The sequence below is a fragment of the Poecilia formosa genome, unplaced genomic scaffold, assembly GCF_000485575.1.
Source record: "Poecilia formosa unplaced genomic scaffold, Poecilia_formosa-5.1.2 Scaffold202, whole genome shotgun sequence".
Classification (NCBI taxonomy): domain Eukaryota; kingdom Metazoa; phylum Chordata; class Actinopteri; order Cyprinodontiformes; family Poeciliidae; genus Poecilia; species Poecilia formosa.
In genome coordinates this window covers 1,129,648-1,149,454 of record NW_006800141.1, presented here as the reverse complement: position 1 = coordinate 1,149,454, position 19,807 = coordinate 1,129,648, and the positions used below count along the sequence as shown (strand labels likewise).

The following is a 19,807-nucleotide window of genomic DNA, read 5'->3' as shown; positions in this document are numbered from 1 at the left end:
AAAAAATCATTTTAAAAATGGCATTTGTCAGGGCATATCTAAGAAATGCTAATGAAAAGTAGATTTTTATTCTGGTCTTCCACAAAAGTGCACAATAAAAGTGGAAATGCTATTAACCGCTAAGTAATGCTCGGTATGTGATCCTGCATGACATAAACAGACTAGAGATTGTTTGCTGTCAGTACTTCAGAGTTGAATCACTAATAAGCCCTATACTGTCTAAAGAAAGCTTTAATGTATGCCTTCTTTTCCTACATACACAGTTTCCTTTCAATACAGACCTCAAATGGAGCGTGGAAAAACTGCAATCTTTCCGTCACGTTCAACACCCTCAAGGCAGCCGTGTCCATCAACTACCTGCTCAGCTCTTCATCGCTCGTCACAGACTGCTGATTCCTGCCATAGGCCACATTCTCTTCATTGCCTCCGGACCGACGGAAAGCCCCTGGTACATTTTCAGAGCTGCTGAGCTCGAATGCAGGCATGCGGACACAGAGCCCCTCTCTCTTTCACCTTCTTTCTACAGTGCCGTAGGCCAAACCCAGCCATCAGATCACATGCTATGTGCAGCCTCAGCAGCAGAGGAGAACTGCTATTTACTGGGAGCATGTGTGTGTGTGTGTGTGTGTGTGTGTGGGGGTGTGTGCATGTGCGTGTGTGTGTGTGGGTGTGTGGGTTCGAGTGTGGGGGGGCCAAACGAGTCCAGGTCCAAATGAATGACTGGCATCCTGGTGACCTCCCAGGATGGCATACAGCTGCTGGTCAGGACGAATGTTTCAGGACGGGTGTCATTGCTTTTTTCTGCATCAGCCAACTGCAGGAGACATGTTGTCTCCAGGGCAAAAATCTGTTTGCACCTCTAAGGAGCAGCTCTGCCAGGTTTTACAAGTGGACCCCGGAGCAAAAATCTCAGAGTGAAAAGATGATTTCAGATTCTCCCAGAATTTTTTTACCATTCAAAACTGGCTTTTATATTTCAAAAGAAAAATGCTAAATATTTTAACGGCATTTGGATAGCAACTAAAATCAATTGACTAATTAAAATCTTCACTTTTAATATCTAACAAACTTGTTGTAGATTTCTTTTGCTGCTTGATTTTATGTTCTACTTTACATGCAGTGTGTAACCTTTGGCAAAAAAATTTAGTAAAAGTTACACATAAAACTTTAATTAACAGAAATATTTGGGCTGAAAAGAAGCAAAGAAAATGAGGCAGAAGAAATTAGGCAGAGGGAAAAATGGAAAGAAGAACATTATTACAGGAACACTCAGCTATTTGCCCCCAGAGCGTTATGAGTAATGCGCCTGAAATCAGAGGCTAGACACTCAGGGTTGTTATTCAAAAGGAAAGTCAAGTTGCTATGGTATTGTAAACATGTAAATTTTATGTGCTAAGGAAGGTGAATTAGTTATTTGTCAATGAAGCCAAATTCCTATCAAGTCGAGAGCAGCTGTTGAACATCTTTCAGATCATTTAGGATTCAAGATTTTTCATTTTTCATTGTTCTGAGGTTCTGCTTGGTCACATACCAAAGTAAACACTACAAGAGCAGTCTGAGGGTGTGTCATTTTGCCTGCAATGGCTTAAAATTATGGGCTTAAAGCCACAAATTTGCACAATTTGCAGTCTCACTCTGTTGAGCTTATTTATTCAGTCCAACAACAGCATGATATGTTGGTCCTTGTGAAATGCATGTTTCCTAAAACACTATTTTCCCTTGTGTTACACTTCACTTTGTACAGAGGGTCTAGAGTCTAGACCCTTGGGTAATAAGAAACAAACTGCTTGCACCCACTCTGTTGAAGTTTTAAATTTTATCCCATCACTTTATGTAATGCACCAGTTTGACACTATGAAGCTTACCTGAAATGTAAACAACAATTCCCATGGCGAAGAGAGAAGTGCTGAGCCGAACAAGATGATTATTAATGTTAATTCAATATCTGGAAGTGTGGCCAATGTAGGCTGAACACTTCCTCCACTGCCATTGTAAGTAGCGCATACAATCGATGTCATCCTTTATAACTTCTGTTTGTTCACTGATTGGCCCGAAAAATCCAGCTCAATGGGAGAAATCCCAGACAGAGAACTGAAGGGAGATGAGAGTCGAGCAGAACTAAGGCAATGGCCAGGCTACTATTTTATAGATCTTTTTTTTTAATTGAAGCCACAGTTAATTATTGTCCATGTCACTTGATCCCAGCTGCTGAAAGCACTGAGTTCAGTGAAGCAAAACGCAACATCTCACATATCATGAAAGGTAAGCAAAATGTGGAATTTCCAGTTATACAGACAAAGCTGGGGATTGCTTAAGACGCACACCTAATCTCTTCAGGAAATTAACATACACTAAAATTCTAGTATTTTGGAAATGTTGCTCTTTTGTACAGAACCCTTTGTCAACATTCTTAGAAAAGAGGAAAGGGCCCACATGCTCTGAAAACTGATGCCACTTCTTATAGCAAATGTGTAATGACTAATGTCTCTGGTTTTCATAGACTTCTGTTTCAAAACAAGCAGTACATTCTGAACTAATGTATCTGAAAATTGCAACTGGCATTCATAATCCAACAGTTTACATTTTGGGCACCTAAACATGTATGAGATATGACTCCACATCTGTTTTAGCAGCAGAAGATTTACTTCTTCTGAGTCATGCATTTGGTCTGTTTGTCTGGAACGTCTGCAGATTCCTCCTTCTCTGCACCAAGACATGCAGCAACATGCGGTAGCCCCTGAGCAACCAATAGCTATTTTGTTTCCTTTGTACAAGTGTACAAGGTTTGAAAAGGAATTCATGCCTGTTTCAACATAAATGCACATGAAAACCAATATCAGCCCTGGAAGCAATTCCAAACTGCAAAAACATGGGAAGCTTATTGTCAGCATTTTCCTGTGAACCGGATACCACCAGAGCGCTTCACGCCTCACCTTTGTCCATTGTGTTTGTGTGAAAAAGGAAGCAGAGCAGGGTTGTGAGATCCAAGGAGAGGAATCCATCGCGCTCTTTCTGACTCATATCAGTTACATTCCTCACCAATACCACCCTATCAGATGACCCCGTCTAGCTTTCCCACCGGTTCAGCGTCGTAGCAAGCATCCTGTCCTGTAAAAGCTTTAAAAGTTTCTGTCTCGGGACACGTACACTCATGAAAGACTCATGAGGCGTCTGAGTCTGAAGCAAGCAGACAGAAAGCAAGACAGGGAGATAATCAGTGAGTCAAGTAGCTAGTTTTGGGAGTTTTAGAGTTACTGCAGCTACAGGGGAAAAAAATGCACTCATCTGACAGAACTTTAGTTGGTTTGTTGCACATTTAAACATTTTCAACAATGTCTATATATAAACAGAGTTATAGAGAATCTTATTTAAAACTTAGTTTACTAATAAATTGGACAACTGTTGCTTAGTGTATAAGATTGAAGACTAAAATAATTAAGAAAAAAATCAAAAAACATTAGGTTGCAGTGATTTTGGCCCACATCTGTAGAAAATTATGATGATTTTGAGAAGCAGTCAGTCTCCCAAAAATGGAGGCTGGTCAAAAAACAAAGCTGAAACAAAACTTGACTTGAGGGCCTACTTTCTGTCAGTGCAATCATGCAAAAGATACTTCAGCAATAACATTTATGTTATACTGCTGACTGTTGATTAGCTTCACGTTCACCAGGTAACACACAACTGGGTACTTGTCTAGTAGGTAACTGAGTCAGACATCAGACAATTTATTGTTGTCTTTTCATTATCTATTACTTATTGTTAATAATAAGTAAATAATAAGTATTAATAGATGGCCTGAGCTTTTGTGTGATCTGAAAAACGTCAGTCTAACAAATAAAAATAAAAAAATAGAAAAAAAATCTGTGAGGGGCCAAATAATTTTTTTCTCTGTCTTTTATTTACTATGTTTACAGCACGTCCATTTGTCCTCCTTTCGTGTGTAATTTCAAATCAGCAGCAAACTCTAAGCAGATCCAGAGTTCGTTTACGCCTCAGGCCAGCTCTGAATTGAAGCTTCAAGAGCCACAAACATTTACTGTATTTAGCACCAGACCTGATGCGTAAAGGTGTCTCATATTTTCTGTAAATGCCTCTGTTCTTTCCCGCAAACTAGATTCAAATCATGACATATAGGTTTAGTTAGGCTCAAGGTTTCAGAGCCCACAGACAGACAGACACTCTGAGGATTTATTTTGTGGTGTAGCATGTCAAATGTTGATCTCTAATGACTTTTGGAAAGCATCTGTAATTCTCAAAGGATCAGCCTCACATTCCTTTGGTAGTTCACAGGAAGCGTGCTACAATGAAGGAACAAAATGACCAGAGGCGTTGCCCATCACCAAACATACACACAGAGAGTGAACAGAGGAAGTAGTGAGTTGGTGTTAAATGACATGAACGGGCTTTTTTAAAAGCTGGAGACTGGCTGTGCTGCTTTACAGACTCTGGATATGAGGGGGGAAATGCGAGCACCATCCACTTTGCTAACTGTTCTCCCTCCATGCAGAGCTGCCCTCGGAGGTTTTTAACTTAAATGAATCTCTTCAACAATACTGACCATCTGAGGTATGATGGGAATTTTTACTTATCTAAGAATGGCTGAAGAGCCATTTGCATGATAGTGGACACTATCAGCAGTTCAATGCTATCTCAGGGGCCTTATAGATTTTAGGTCTAATAAGATAATCAGCCGGAGGCTAGTTGCTACATACAACAATCGATTGCTATGGACTGCTGTGCTTCGATTGCACCCATTTTCTTTACCAAGTCAACTGGAGTTTACATTTTAATATTGGATGGCAGTTTTGGAGGTTGTAGGTGGATCATGTCATAGTGTTATAATACCGTGTTTATAATACCTCCATTTAATGCCTTGAGATATGAATCAGCTATTTAGTCTTTATTTGGAGAGCTCCCATAAGCATTACTGATAGTTTAATTTATTGCTCTAAATTGCCCTCAGAGTTGAGTGTATGCATGCATGGTTGTTAGGAAAAGCAATCCAGTCGATCACGTACAAATCCTGTGATGGACTTGCAAACCTGTCCAAGGTGAAGATGAAGCCCCAAGTAAATGATATCATAAAAATCAAACAAAATTGGTGTGGCAAATTTTTGGAAGTCCTTAAAAGCACCTTCAAATAAATTCTAAAGTTTATAGGTAGGCAATGCAAAAACTTTAAATTTGAAGTTATTTTATTATTTTTATTTTTGCTCTTTGTCACCATTTCTTCAGATAGACTTTGTAAAACTTACAGAGGGGCCATATTATTCCTGGGAAAACTATAAAACAGAGCATTTCTGTTGTCTTTTTTAAGCGCCAAAAGTATATATTCAAGTCTCTGTGTTAGACAGAAATACACATGATTAGCATGCTGCAACAAAAACCTTCTGCAATGTAAAGAGCCCACAAGTCAGTCAGGTTTAATAACCTTAACAAAGTGCTGGTTTGGTCTTATCATGTCGTAAATAGTCCAGACAAACATTTTGGCTTTGACAGAAATGAAGATTTGTTTTCTCCCTACAGGCAAAAAATGCACCTCTTTGAGAACACAAAATTGGACGTTTCTATAACTTACAAACGTCAGTGTGAGCTACGGTTTTGCACTCTGTGACTGTTCTCTTACTTTGACGTGTAGCCTCATCTGAGTGATGAGAAATCATCTGTAGGTTTGTGACTGGGGATATTTGTAGAGTAAAATCAAACCGTGGCATCATTTTTGCTGCTACTCTTTATTATGTGTGGTACAAAGAGCCTATGTGCTTGTAGTTGTGGCGTTTCAAAGACCTCAAATTCCAGAAAACAGCTGCCACACACACAGACACACACACACACACGCACACACACACACACACACACACACAAACACACAAGCACACACGCTTAAGCCATCTATAACACACTTAACACAGATGCAACAGCTTACCCAAGAGTGACCTGTGGTGAAAGCCACAAGACTGGATTCCTTCAGGGCTGTGACAAGCTGCAGCACTGTTTCCTTCATTCCCTCTATAACACATATAACAGCTGACGCTACATTTTATATAAACATTATACTTGCAAAACATGCTGTTGTAATAAAAATGGGTGAACCTAAAAGCCTATAGCATTGTTTAAAACGAAACCAGCATAGGTCCCTCTGTATGATTGAAGCCTACTGATATGGTAAAGATGAAGATGAAAGGCCAAAAAATAACGTGGCATTTCAACAGCTAGTCATTTTTGAGACACATTTCCAGGAATATTCCTTGTAGGAGCTTTGGTATTCCGCATTTTTTTTATGGGTGAACAACTGCAGATGGTAAATTGACTGGGCACACAGCCAAATAGTTTTGGCAGAACTAGTGTAAGGCAAAGACTGTTAACAAACCAGACAATAAAACTTAACATGCGCATTATAAAAAGTCAAGATTTACCGTCTGATAAGCCCGTAGGCATGTTAAGCGAAAGGTTTTCTCGTAAACATTAAACTTTGCATTAGATCTAAATGAACACAAAAAGCAAAATCATGAAGCTAAGTTGTATTCCAGAGGAACACAGTGCTCTCAAATGGGACAAACCTGGCTTTAAACAAGCTTTAGGTTTGTAGTATCAATGTTGTCACTATATGTAGCATTAATACTATTTAGTTTTTAGTAATTTGAGTTGAGGTTAAAAGTAATATTGCAACTATTTCCATTTCCACTCAAGATGTTTTAAAAACCTAATGGGCTGGTTAATGCCTTCAGCTAAAGTAATTCTCACCAATGTTTGCATCATGTTCTACGGAGCCATCTGGGGGACATGGACATTTTTTTTTTTTTTTTTGCATTCCCTCGCAGAAGGTTTTGCGGTCTCTCTCAATAATATACTGATCAGTTCATGCGGAATAATTGAATACTGTAAACCTTTCTTGGCTCTTTTGTATTTTGTGTCTCTATTGTACTGGTCTGAATGGTTTAAAGGGCCGTTCTCACTTGCAGTTCCATCTCAACCTTAACAGACACAAACATGCAGTGAATAAGTCGATTTTTAATCAGTTTTTCCGAACCAAAGAGTTAAAAATAATAAATACGTTTTATTATTAAGAAACAAGGCCAGTGGTGGTAGAGGGCCGCACTGGGTTAACTCGGGGAATCTCATCTGTCCGTGTATCAATCAACTCCAAGCCTCTTCTTTGTTCTGTCACAATTATCGATTTATTCCATTTTGATGATCATGCTCCAAACTTTGCAAGGACTGACCACCCCGCCCACCCGCTTCCTCATACACACAAAGCCAGCGCGCCAGTAACCTTCCCATTCATACTTGATGATAGCCACGCCCACATCGACACGCCCACCACCCAAGTGTCAAAGCCGCGTGCTCCTGTCAGATCAATAACTACTTGCTCTTCCACAGCCTCAGTGAAAACGTTTTTAATTATTATTAACTCTTTGGTGCAAAAAAACTGATTGAAAATCACTGCATGTTAAGGTTGAGATAGAACTGCACGTGAGAACGGCCCTTTAAACCATTCAGACCAGTACAATAGAGACACAATCAAAACTGTCAGATGACTTATTACCCGGCGATAATAATTCAGAAATAGTCCAAATAGCTTGGATGTATTTTTCCTACTTACGGAAAGTTTATGTTTATATCATATGTTTGTGGTGCATCAACTAAAGAAAAATATATAAAACTTCAGATATTTCATAAGGAGATATTAACATTCATGGAAAAATCTTACCTAACCTTGTATTAACGCAGAAAGCACCGCGGCCACCGTAAGAAAGGCTTACAGTATTCAATTATGCCGCAGGAACTGATCAGTACATTATAGAGAGAGACAGCAAAACCTTCTGCAAAAGGGAAAAAAAAAAAAAAATCCCATGTCCCCTGGAGGGCTCCGTATTTAGTGGAGTCTGCTGCCAAAATGTTTATTTTGAGGGATTCAGTTCCATAAAATACAATTGCTGTCTTCCTCTTGATGTAAAACGTGTTCTCTTACTCTTTTACATTCTCTCTGTTGCCTTTTTTAATTCCTCGTTGGCCCAATAAAGCGCCGCGCTGCTCTCCTCCTCCTCCTCCTTCCGTGTTTTTTTTTCTTTTTTTATGCTTTTGATCCCCGAGGGACCTCGCGTTTTACATTCCTGACATTCCGACCTCCGTCCCTCCTCGGTTACTTATTATCGCCGCCTCCTCTCTCCATAATCATTTCACAGCGAGAGAGGAGCGCGGCAACATGAGGCACTTTCAACTCGACTAAAAACCTAGCGGACATATAGGAAATACTTTGGATTTTAATTCACTTCGAGCAGAGGGTTGTGTTATCATGAAAGCGTGAGCTGGTAAGAGACGCTTCTGGGTTTTGTATTTTATTTTATTTTTTATCAGAACAAAAGTCGCTCCGGGACGTTGATAAAGAAGCTGCGTCGTTGCTTCTAGTTAAAACGTAAGACTGAAGAAATGTGTTGAAATATTTACGTGTATTTATTTTTGTTTTGAGTTTGATATTTGAGCTTTAAGGCGGAACTATTTTACAACGCGGTTTTGTCCGCTTTTGCTCCCCCCATGAGAAAGGAATTTTTGGCGCATGAAGTTTCTGCCTGCCATAAAACAACTCACCACATCGCACAATTGTCGCTGTTTGAATGCTTTCTTGTGGCTACACAGTTTCTATTCTTTAACATAAATGTATGGCTGCTTTGTTATTACTGTTTCAATTATAGATAGTTCTTTAATCATCTACATGTTTCCCTTCTCAGGTCCACAGCTGATTGAAAACATTTCTACTTTAGACTCAGAGCAGCTGTGCTATTCCTTTTGGAGAGAACCTTGTTTTTTTTACACTGTACCATGTCGTCCACTGAGGAGTCGTCTGGCACGGTCCTACACCGGCTCATCCAGGAGCAGCTCCGCTACGGAAACCCCACGGACACCCGCACCTTACTGGCCATCCAGCAGCAGGCCCTGCGTGGAGGCGGAGGCAGTGGAAGCAACAGTGGACCCAGCAGTGGGGGTGAAATGAGCAGGACCCCCAGATCTTCTCTAGAAAGCCTCACTCAGGAGGACCCGCTGCTTCCCCAGCTCTCAGCGAGGCAGGAGCCACAGGGCCAGGAGCACCAAGGGGACTACCATCACTCAGAAAGCGGCTTTCAGCTGCACGGGGAGACGCTGCCAACCTACGAGCAGGCCAAAGCACATTCCCAGTACCCGTCCTCTCACTGGGCCCACAGGCAGCTCCATGAGGGGCAGCTTGTGTTGCATGATGGATCCTTCCACGAAGAAGCAGATCTGTTGGAGCCAAAATGCAGCCACGTGCGTTCGCTCAGCGAGCATCTCATGCAGATGTCTCTGGAGAGGCGAGATGCAGTAGCCAAAGCTGCGGCCATCAAAATCAACTCCCACAGCTACCCGGAGCTCCCCTACTACACCCCGCAGTGCCTTCAGAGGATGGGGCAAAACGCAGACAAACGCAGCCCACCCCCAGAATACAACAGCCCCATCCAGGGTCAGGGTTTCATCCCCCACCAGGTCCAGGATCAAGTGCAAGCTCAGCCCCAAAGGTAGGGGAGAAGAACCTTGTTTTGCATCACTCCATTTGTGTTTATGTGTGTTTTAGAGACTACTGTAGCATTGCATCACATCATCGGTATTACTTCTTAACCCGCCCAATACTTGCCTTTGTTTCACATGCGTAAACACATACTTATGAATGTGAGTCACACGTATGCGTAATTCCGTATGCAGCCTGCATACGGAATTAGATTTCGAAATACTTCCAGAGGAGCAAGTCCTGCCCTCTAGATGTTTGTAATGTTTGGAATACAGCAGCAGCATAATCACAGATACTTAAGTAGTTTCTGGCATTCTGACTAACACTGTGTCCCACATTTAGAGTCTTACATTCCTCACAACCACTGGAGCCTTTCTGCTATCTGATTATTAATGATAATGATAACATGGTTTTTAATATGGCTTTCATTTAAATTAAGGATATCTTTTTTTTTCCCCCTCAAGTCTTGTATTTCTTTGCTGCTAATTAAATCAGCAGCAACTAGACCCATCTGATCACAAAACAATTTATTTTATTTTTTTTCATAGATATGTCCAGTCTGAACAGCCAGGAGAAGTACCCAGCTACAACACATTCAACAGCCTGCCACCTGCTGGCTTGGAGGAACCTAACCAGGTGGAGCTCCTAGTGATGGAGAATGAGAGACTCAGACAAGAGCTGGAAGCTCACAGGGAGAAAACTGGCCGCATTCAAAAGGTAAGAAACTGACAGTTCCCCTCAGAAATTTCTCGGAGTTGAAAAAGGAGATTTTTATATATATATATAGAAAAGAATACTAAAATCAAAAAAAAAAAAAAACAAAAAAAAAAAAAAAAAAAAAAAGACGTCTCAGTTTAAAGAAAATCACTCGTTAAAGGGCCACACAGCATTCTTGCTCCCAACCACCTGCTTTTGAAACACAACTCCAGCGGTCAGTTGCCTCCCTGATATCCAAGATATCTGGAGAACCGCCGCGGCCGTTTGGACAAACATGTGAGATTGGCAGCTGCTACCGTTTCTTAACGCAGGGCCACAAACGCAGGTCACAGCCGGGTCCTGTGTTTGCACACTTCTTTCATTGTGTAGTTGACACGCTGGAGGCCCCATGGGTGAGTCTGCTTTATTTTCAGGCAAGCCATAGATTTCCAGGATAACACTGACCACGTCACACTGCAGTCATTTAGCTGTGTAATAGGCAAGAGTGGTAGGCTGGGGTTTGAAAAAAAAAAAAAAAAAAGAGAAGAAAAAAAGAATAGGCTGTTTCTCTTCTCCTCCAATTGCGTTTTTTTTTTTTTTTTTTTTTTTCCCCCATGCTCTTGCTTTTAAAAGGCTCTTTCCCCCTCTGTTTTTAACGATCTCACCAAGCCTTTAATATCCCTGTTCGGCTTTCTCGGAAACAGCCTCGGCGACACTCGACACCTTGGCCAAATCTTTGCAAAAATCAGCCCGCTCTCTGCTAGAGTTATGTCACATGACTTTCGCCGTGCCTCAGCCCTAAAGAATGATAATTGCCAGGGCTGGAAAGTTTTCCCCGTCGGGCCGCAGCCCTGAGTAAACATGCCTGAGTGACTGCTGTAATGGTGGGTGTCTCTTTGCCGTTTCCACAGCCCAGGCTCAGGCATGTACACCGTCCCTGCTGGCAGCTTTTCCAAAACCATGTGTCAGTCTTTCTTTATGCGTATTACCTTGCATGCTCCTGTGCACGCACACACATACACACACACACACACACACACCTGGAATTGCAGCTATCAGCGCTCAGGAATGTAGATATAAATCAGTCTAAGAGGGAGTGGTGCAGGCTTGATTTCCTTCTCAGAATCAAACCACACACATGCACATGCACTCGCGCGCGCGCGCGCACACACACACTGTCATGCAGAGCTTCCTTTAAACTTGATTTAAAAATATACCTAGTTCCTACTTAAAGTTACACCACTGCTACCTGACCGCCCCCACATTGTCCTGTAAACCATTGAAAAACATGAATTAACATTCCAGGTCCTCTGGAGCTTACATTTTTTGTAAGCTGGGTTAACCAAAAATGCCTCCTTTTTTTTCTTTTTTTTTCCTTTTTCCCCCCCTTTCTCCTTTTTCAGCTGGAGCAGGAGATTCAGCGCATTTCCGAGGCTTACGAGACACTGATGCAGGGCAGCAGTAAGAGGGAAAACCTGGAGCAGACACTGAGGAGGAGGCTGGTGGCCGAGATCCGGAGGCTGCAGGATTTCAACAGAGACCTCAGAGGTATGAAGCACCTCGCACATCACACACGGAGAGGCAGGATGCGTCTCCAGATGCTGTTTGAGCTAACTTCAAAAATGTCACCGCCTCGCAGAAAACCTGGAAAAAGCCAGGACCCATGTTGCAAAAGAAGTAGAGGTGGCCGACCACAACCAGCACATCATGGCCAAACTCCTTGAACAAAGTAAGTTTGCTGCTTTGGCTTTGATTTTTCTTTCTATCGGCCAATGCCGATGTCAAATATAGCTCTGAAATGGCTCTTTTCTTTTTAATGTATTTTCGCAATTAAAATGAAGAAATTTGAGGAATCTCTTTTTCAATTTACAATTATCCCATTCAAGGTTTCTGTACCTTGAATGGGTACAGGAAGGGTTTTTCTAGGGTCTTAAAATGTTAATTTGTAGGTCAATATTCCCCAAAACAAGGTCTAAAATCAACTTTAATGATATCTCACATGTCCACAGTTGCTCATTTATTGCGTTTTTCACTACGTTTTTCAAATGGTTAAAACCAACCTAATTATTATCATTATTATTAAGTTTAAGTCAGAGTAGGTTAAACGTGTGTTCAGAAATGAGCAGAAATCCAATCAAGTTTACATAATTTTAAACCTTGAACTTGAGACAATCAGTTTCACTCCAGATTTGTTAAAAGCAGTTCGACAGCCCTATTAATTTAGCATCAGCAAGAAAGCACAGATGCTAGCTTCAGCGCTGCCAGTTGCCGGCGTCTAGGTGTTTTTGCTGTGCGTTGCAAATCATTCATAGGTTGTGTCCAAAAAGTCCCCATTTGAAAGGATTAAGGTTTCCTCTGTACCTCAGTGTGACACGGTGCTCATACCTTTGATGTGCGACTCACAACGATTGTAAAATTTACTCCCCTAGAGAAGCTGGCAGTAAGCAGATGGACTTTAGCTGAAATTTTACATCCTTAGCCAGAGCCCCTTTTAGAAACACGATGCATGACTGAACTAGATTGCACCACAGGGCCTCTTTCTGGAGCTTTTTGCGCAAAGGAATGTCACTTGCATAACCTTGACTGATTTGCTAAGAGGGATTAATTGTAGGGAATTCAGTTCATGCAGCTTTTTTTTTTTTTTTTTTTTCAAAGGGAAATGAAGTGGTAGGAATGAGCATCCCCATGCCCCCACCTGTTGGGAGTGTAATTTATGGAGTCTGTTTGGAAATCTGGACTCAAGCAGAGCGCTGGTGTTTGTATGGCCTTGATGAGGAATGTTTTGTGCTATGTGGGTCAAAGGGATGGGGAAGCTTCCCCCCCCCCCGCCTCCACTTCCCTTCTCCTTCTCCTCTTCCCTTTTTCTTTTTAGCATTCCAGAACTGCAAAACCAAATGAAGAACACTGGGCACCATGTTGCAAGCTCTGGAAATTATTATGCGTGTTCTGGAAACTGTTTCTTACAGAAATGCAGCGATGGGGCTTTTTCTTCGTCATCTGGCCTGCTGTTTCCAACTTTGGCTGATGCCAATAATACTTTTTTTTCCCCCCATTCAAAAAGAGAAAAAACGCATGTTGCAGGGTTTCTAATAGGAGCGATCCTTTCTAATCCAACACAAGATTAAGGATTTTCTAATATATGCATCAAAGTAGAGATTTCCTAATTTTAGACAGATTTTTTTTTTTTATTAAACAGAAAGAAGTACGTCTTACGTATACGATTGTGGTTGATGTGTTTATGGCCTAAAATGGTGAGAGTTTTGTTGCGCGCAGTAATAAAGAAAATTAATCAATTTTTCTCCTGCTATGTGTCAAGGCTCACCTTTCCATTCTCAACTTGTTTTTGTCAGACGAGGAGCAGAACGCTGAGCGGGAGCGCATGGAGCGGGAGATGCAGCGCCTGCGATCGACAGTGGAGGAGCAGAGCCTCAGGACGAAGCGGCTCGAGGACGCCCTGGAGGCGGCGCGGGGACGAGGGCGCCAGCTCGAGGACGAGCTGAGGAGGAAGAGGGCGTACGTGGAGAAAGTGGAGAGGCTCCAGAGCGCGCTGGCTCAGCTGCAGTCGACGTGCGAGAAGCGGGAGGGCCTGGAGATGAAGCTCCGGACGAGGTTGGAGCAGGAGCTGAGGAGTCTGAGGGCGCAGCAGGTAAAACCTCGTTGCCGAGCACAGCGGTGACGTTTCCGATGAGTAAGTTTATAAAAAATAAATAAATAAAATTCCATCTGTTCATGTCAGAGGCAGTCTCAGCCGCCGGGTCTGACTGTGAATTCGCTCCAAGAGCGCCTGCGTGAGCGCGAGGAGCGGATCCTGGCCCTCGAAGCCGACATGGTGCGTTGGGAACAGAAGTACCTGGAGGAGAGCACCATGAGGCAGTTTGCCATGGAGGTGGCTGCCACTGCTGCTGCTCAGAGGTTCTTAACTTTTTACTAATGTTTAGTTGGACTGATGAGCTTCAGCATATCCCGGTTTGAAATTAAGCAAAGAATGATTTTATATTTATTTCTTTATTTGTTTTTTATTTTTTTCAGAGACACCACCATCATTAACCACTCTCCCTGCCACTCCTCCAACAACAGCTTCAACGAGGATCTGCCACTTCCCGATCACAGGAATCAGGAAATGGAAAACAGGTAAACAATCAGAAAACAAGGATGAAAACGATCTTTTTACTTTATGTGTTTGTTTGTTTTTTAAAACCTATATTATTTTATTCCTTTCTGACTTCAGAATTCGAGCCCTTTATGCTCAGATACTGGAAAAAGATGCTGTGATAAAGATTCTCAACCAGCGGCTGCATCAGGATCAAAGTCAGAAGGACGAGCAGAGTCCTCGAACGAACCTCGTGAACGCGGTGGGAGCTCCACTCCGACCGGCTTCCTCCACTCCCTCCATCAGCACGGCTTGCGCCAAGATTAAAGGTCAGAATCATCATGAAGCTTTTACAAATGACTGCATGTTTGAAAGTCTGATGCTGACGTTTTCCGTGACGGGATCTTTAGGCAAAAACCTGTCAGACGATCAGACTTTGCCGGTCCGTCAGTTCTCTGCCCAGTCTGAACCTTCGACGCTCGAAAAGCAGCCGGAGGAAACCAAACCTACGGAGGAAACCAGCACAACTAAGCTAAGCAACGGTAAGTGGACACTCGGGATCGCAGCGTGAAGCTCCAACATCACACATTACAAAGCTAAGAACTCAAAATGCACACGTATAGTCATTTTTGTCCTCCCTTACATTGATTAACCATGGTGAGGATTAACCAGCTGGTCACATCGCATCAGTGCAGGTCACGCTTTGTAATTTGTGGTCTGTGGAATGTGCATGGTTGGGGAAGTAATTTGAATCTGTTGACTGAGCACATTCACCAGACTGTTTTTCTGTGACTGTGGAGAATTTTTTTCTTTTTTAACCTTTTCAGTCAGTGCAAAACCTTTTCCTGGTCTTTTTACCTTCAAACGTATATGTAATATTTCTCTTCCTTCTTTTTCTTGTCCTCCAGACAAGGCAGCACCGAAGAAGATGCTGTCAAATCCCTTCAGAGGCCTGGATGATCTGGAGTCGGAGGCAGTGGAAATCTTCATTTAAGCCACCGTGATTTGGATACTGAATGAAAGGACAAAAAATAAATAAAAAAACTTTTGGGTATCTGTTAAGACTGCAACAAAAGAGAATGAGGCAAATATGTGAATGCATGAAAGTTGGGGGAGTTAAAGGGGACAACGTTTGAGAAACAGTTTTTTTTTTTTTTTTTTTTTCACATGATGGCAGCAGAGCTGTGCTCTGAACGTCTTTCTCACACTGAGCCGGTCACCCGCAGGCGGTCTGCCCGGCACGCTGAGAAAAGACAAATCCTCTGAGGTACTTGGACAGTATTGTGGATTGTAATATGGCGATATATTCTAATAGAGTATATGCCATGCTATTTATATAAATATTTCTATCTATGAATATAAAAATGCTGCTTATCCCCTTTATTAATGTTTTTAATTTTATTATTATTATTTACCCCCCCACCCCCACTAAGTTAATGAGCTATATTCTTACCTTATACGGTTTCCACATTCCCTAAATATTAATAATTTCAATTGTTTTTTGTTGAATATTCACCAAGGGGTTAACTTTCCGACCCGTGTTTCCTCTCTTCTTTTTCTTTCGTGGGTTTAATTTTGAATAATTGCTTTCCCATCACGCTGATGACCTCTTTTTGGAGGTCTGCCCCGATCTCATTAATTTAAACTGACAACACATGATCTGAAAACCCCGCTGCTCATGTTTCTCCAGCCTGAGCTGCTGGTTCTGCAAAGGTTCGGAGAGATGTGAACAATGAGGTCCATAATATATAGTGTGTTTTTATTATAATTATTTAAACTGACAGAGACCTGGTGTTGAAGAAGTGTCGTTTTGGGATGTCGTCGTGTAATTTTATGATTTTTAATTTTTTTTAACCCCCTTCCTCTCAAAAGTGTGTTTGCATGTGTGATGGTAGTGAGTGTGAGCCCTGATGTGGTGATTCTGCTGGTTTGATCACCACTGAGGGGGCCAAAAAAAGGTTAGTGTTTCGTTTACTGTGAGTTGCAAACTAACAGGTTAATTAATTTTATTATATATTTTATAACAGATGTTTGTATTGTTATTTTAGATACAGTAGTGCTCTGAGCATGATGCCAAAGAGTTATTTTGTAAGTTATGTGCCGACAATCACGGCCCTGTCAAGCTGTAAACAACCAATCGTAGATTGAGTTAAAAAAACAGGCTTTTTTTTTTTTTGTGTGTGAAATCAACTGTTGAATTCATGCAACATTTCATAAAACAATAAATGTTCCCATAAACATTAACAGACTTATTGCATTTTATTTCACGCAGCAAGCACCGATTTTTACTGAGGTGTTAATAAATCATCATTTTCTCTTGAAAAGTTTTCTTTTCTACCACTCCTGAGTCATTGTCAACTATCCTCTCATTCCTGCCCTCTTGTTCCACCGCTGCAAAGAGCTCTCTTCATTAATGAATACCAGAGCCGCATTCTTTCGGGTTCAACTTTCTCGGGTGGCCTGTTCTCTTGTTCTCTTCTTGCCATGGAGAGCAGGCTTGACATAGATCACATTCTCACGAGGACGCGTAACCCTACACGAGACAAAAACAGGTTTGCCAGATTAGCCTCTAATGCCGCTTGAAATTCCTCATGTACCTTTGCTAACATGTTGCATTCCTAAACGCTTTTTATTGCCTCCAATTCAGCTCCCCCTCCGCCCGGAGGCGTCTATGAAGTATTAGTGGACATGCCGCAGGATGTAATGAAGGGAGGATAGAGAGCTCGGTTATCAGTATCCATTTCCAAATAGATGTCTCTGATCCACAGATTTAGAGTGGAACCAGTTTGCAGCAGCAGAGACCCTAAGGCTTCAAAGAGCAACTTGACTATGGGAGTGGCTGAGACGAGTGCACATAATAAAGCTGTAATGGATTTTTTAAAATAACACAAAGTGTTCAGCACATGATGTAATGATTCTTGACTGAAGATGTATGTTCGTGCTTTAAAAGCACTCACAAGCATTTGTGCATAAAGGATGAAAGGTTGCACTCGTACCCGACAATAAGAAGGTGTTGGGTAAAGTAACCTATTATTTGGGTCTAAAATCAAATAAGGGTTAATCCAGCCTTGGAATTATTTAACTCTAAAAGCGTTTGGCACAGTATGTCGTTTAAAGTCTATAACCCTGACACTGTTTTATATTTTAAGTGTAACAAAACGAACCCAGAAGAGGAGAAATCCGTAAAGGGACAGATCAATTTTCACAACACTTTTCATTGCCTCAGACACATGGCACTTGAGCAAACAAAACCAAAACACATTCGCATCTTTGGCATCCTTTCACAGAGATGCTGAAAAACCTTTTGTTTGAAAGCGACAGGGATATTTTCAGTCTCTACATTCACGCTCGGGCTTTTAATGATGGGTGAATAATTACAATTCTTTGAGGTTTTAATGTTATTGTTGGTATGTGGTTGGAGTGCAAATGCCAACAAAGGACACTAAACTAAGCAGTCCAACATAATTTGTATGGTTTATTAACAACCCCATATTGTTCATACTGATTTCAGCCCGATATGACATTCCCAGGATACTGAGGCCAAAGAAATAAGAGCAAATTGGTCGGTAAAAAAAATAAAAAACCGCAGAAAAAAAAAAAGAAAAAATAAATTTCTTGGCTTTATAAAGGAAAAAAAAAAAGAAAAAATAAATTTCTTGGCTTTATAAAGGAATCTCCCACCTCCTCCCGATTAACATTTACACTCCGTCTTCCTGCATCATACCAATTCTGGGAAAAAAGAGCGAAACGCACAGTCGAAACATGTCAGCTGCCTTTCGAATTCACAAAGGAATGTTGGCAAGTCTTCACATTGTTGTCAGTCACTTGGCCAGATAGACGTTCGCGCTAAGATTAATGGCATAGCATACCACCAGTTCCTTCTCTGTGTTTTCCCATACGAGCTTCACTGTTGAAAGCATCTAAAATATCTCAACAGCTCACATCCTCTCTGCCCTAGTCCAGGCTTGCTTAGTTTTTTTTTTTCTTTTATCACCAGAATGCCTCATCTTCTTTTCCAAGACACATTGTAGTGGGTAATGGCTTTTTCCTCGATCCACTGTTACCAAACTTTAGACACAAATGTTTGGGGTATCAGTTATTAATGACATTTTAAAGGTCAGACATTGGGTCATCATTTCTGACATATTTTAGAAAGCTTCTCTCCCATGGGAATGAAACTCCTTCAAAGAAGAATTTGAAGTATTTAGGTTGCAGACACCCAAAATGCTTGAAAGACCAGGGTAAAGTTTAAAAGGTTAAGTTTAAGTTTAAAGCAACAAGTGTGAAGGTGTACATTTTAACCCTCTTAGGTCAATACTTTTCCCAAACATCAACACATTTTTATATTATAGATTTCATCCTAGTCTTCATTTTAAAAAGTTTAGTATTTAGAAACTAGACTGAGATACTTTCATCTGCCATCACACAAATGTGAGCATGAGTAACACCTCATCCTTAAAGCAAAGGTTTTTCAATGATGTTGGTCAAGCAAATGGAGTTGTAACTTAGGCATTTTTGAGAAAGTTCTCTACACGGTTTATGAAAGCATTTATGGGAATTTTTGACCATCCCTTAAGTAGCACATTGGTGAGGTCAGACACTGATGTTGGATGAGTGTACCTGCCGATCTCTACTCTATTTGACCCCAAAGGTTTTCTACTTGGTTCAGATTAGGAGTCTGTCCAGGCCAGTCAAGCTCTTTCTTCAAACTTATTCATCCATGACTTTTTGGACGGTGGTTTTTCACCAGTGTACAGTTGTTTTAGGGATGTAAAATTGCTCAAAAGGCTGAAGCTGACGCCAGTGCACCAAGAGCCAGTATGCAAAACATATCTTACACACGGGCTGCAAATATTACATTTTGTGTTTCAAGTTTGAATTTCAAGGTCCCAAAGTCTGCAGAAAGAGTGGACTATGGGACCTTGAAATCCGGTGAAAAGTTTGATTTGGGGTGCCATGTCATCTGCTGGTGTTGGTCTACTGTGTTTTCTAAAGTCCACAGTAAACACAGATATGTACCAGGAAACTTTTGACCATTTCACACTTTAAAATGTCCTATGATGGACTGGTGTAAAGATCTGTCCATTATAGATGAAGTGTCAAATATTGACACTTCATCTCACCACACACAAGAACACTGTGTAGAAAATGCATGGTTAAAAAAAGTATTAATTTTAACCCAAAAATGGCAATCGAAACAGTCATTCATATCACAACCTCTTTGGTAGCTTCAACACTTGGCACTAAACTCTTTAGATGCCAACCATTAACCAAATTTTAATATTTGACAATGATAAACTGCACAAATTACATTAACTATTTAAATGATATACTCTTTATTATGGGAAAAAGCTATCTAGCCTTGTGTAAAAAAAAAAAGATTTACCCACTAAACCTAAACACTGGTTTCATTACCACCTCTGTTTGCAACAACTGTTATTAAGCACGTGTGATAACGACCAATAATTCATTTTTTACATTGCTATGGGAAAAGTTACATT

At 41.2% G+C, this 19,807-nt stretch overlaps 1 protein-coding gene across 1 annotated transcript; it reads left to right on the top strand.

Moving 5' to 3' along the window:
* The first annotated feature begins 8,129 nt into the window (after positions 1-8,129).
* LOC103148315 (angiomotin-like 2a) lies at positions 8,130-16,550 on the top strand. The gene is made up of 11 exons (XM_007567025.2): positions 8,130-8,312; positions 8,730-9,530; positions 10,069-10,237; positions 11,620-11,764; positions 11,856-11,945; positions 13,567-13,862; positions 13,953-14,128; positions 14,246-14,347; positions 14,445-14,635; positions 14,717-14,848; positions 15,215-16,550. Exons 2-11 carry the CDS (start codon positions 8,821-8,823, stop codon positions 15,298-15,300), a joined length of 2,097 nt encoding a protein of 698 aa, XP_007567087.1. The 5' UTR covers positions 8,130-8,312; positions 8,730-8,820; the 3' UTR covers positions 15,301-16,550.
* The last annotated feature ends 3,257 nt before the right edge of the window (positions 16,551-19,807 follow it).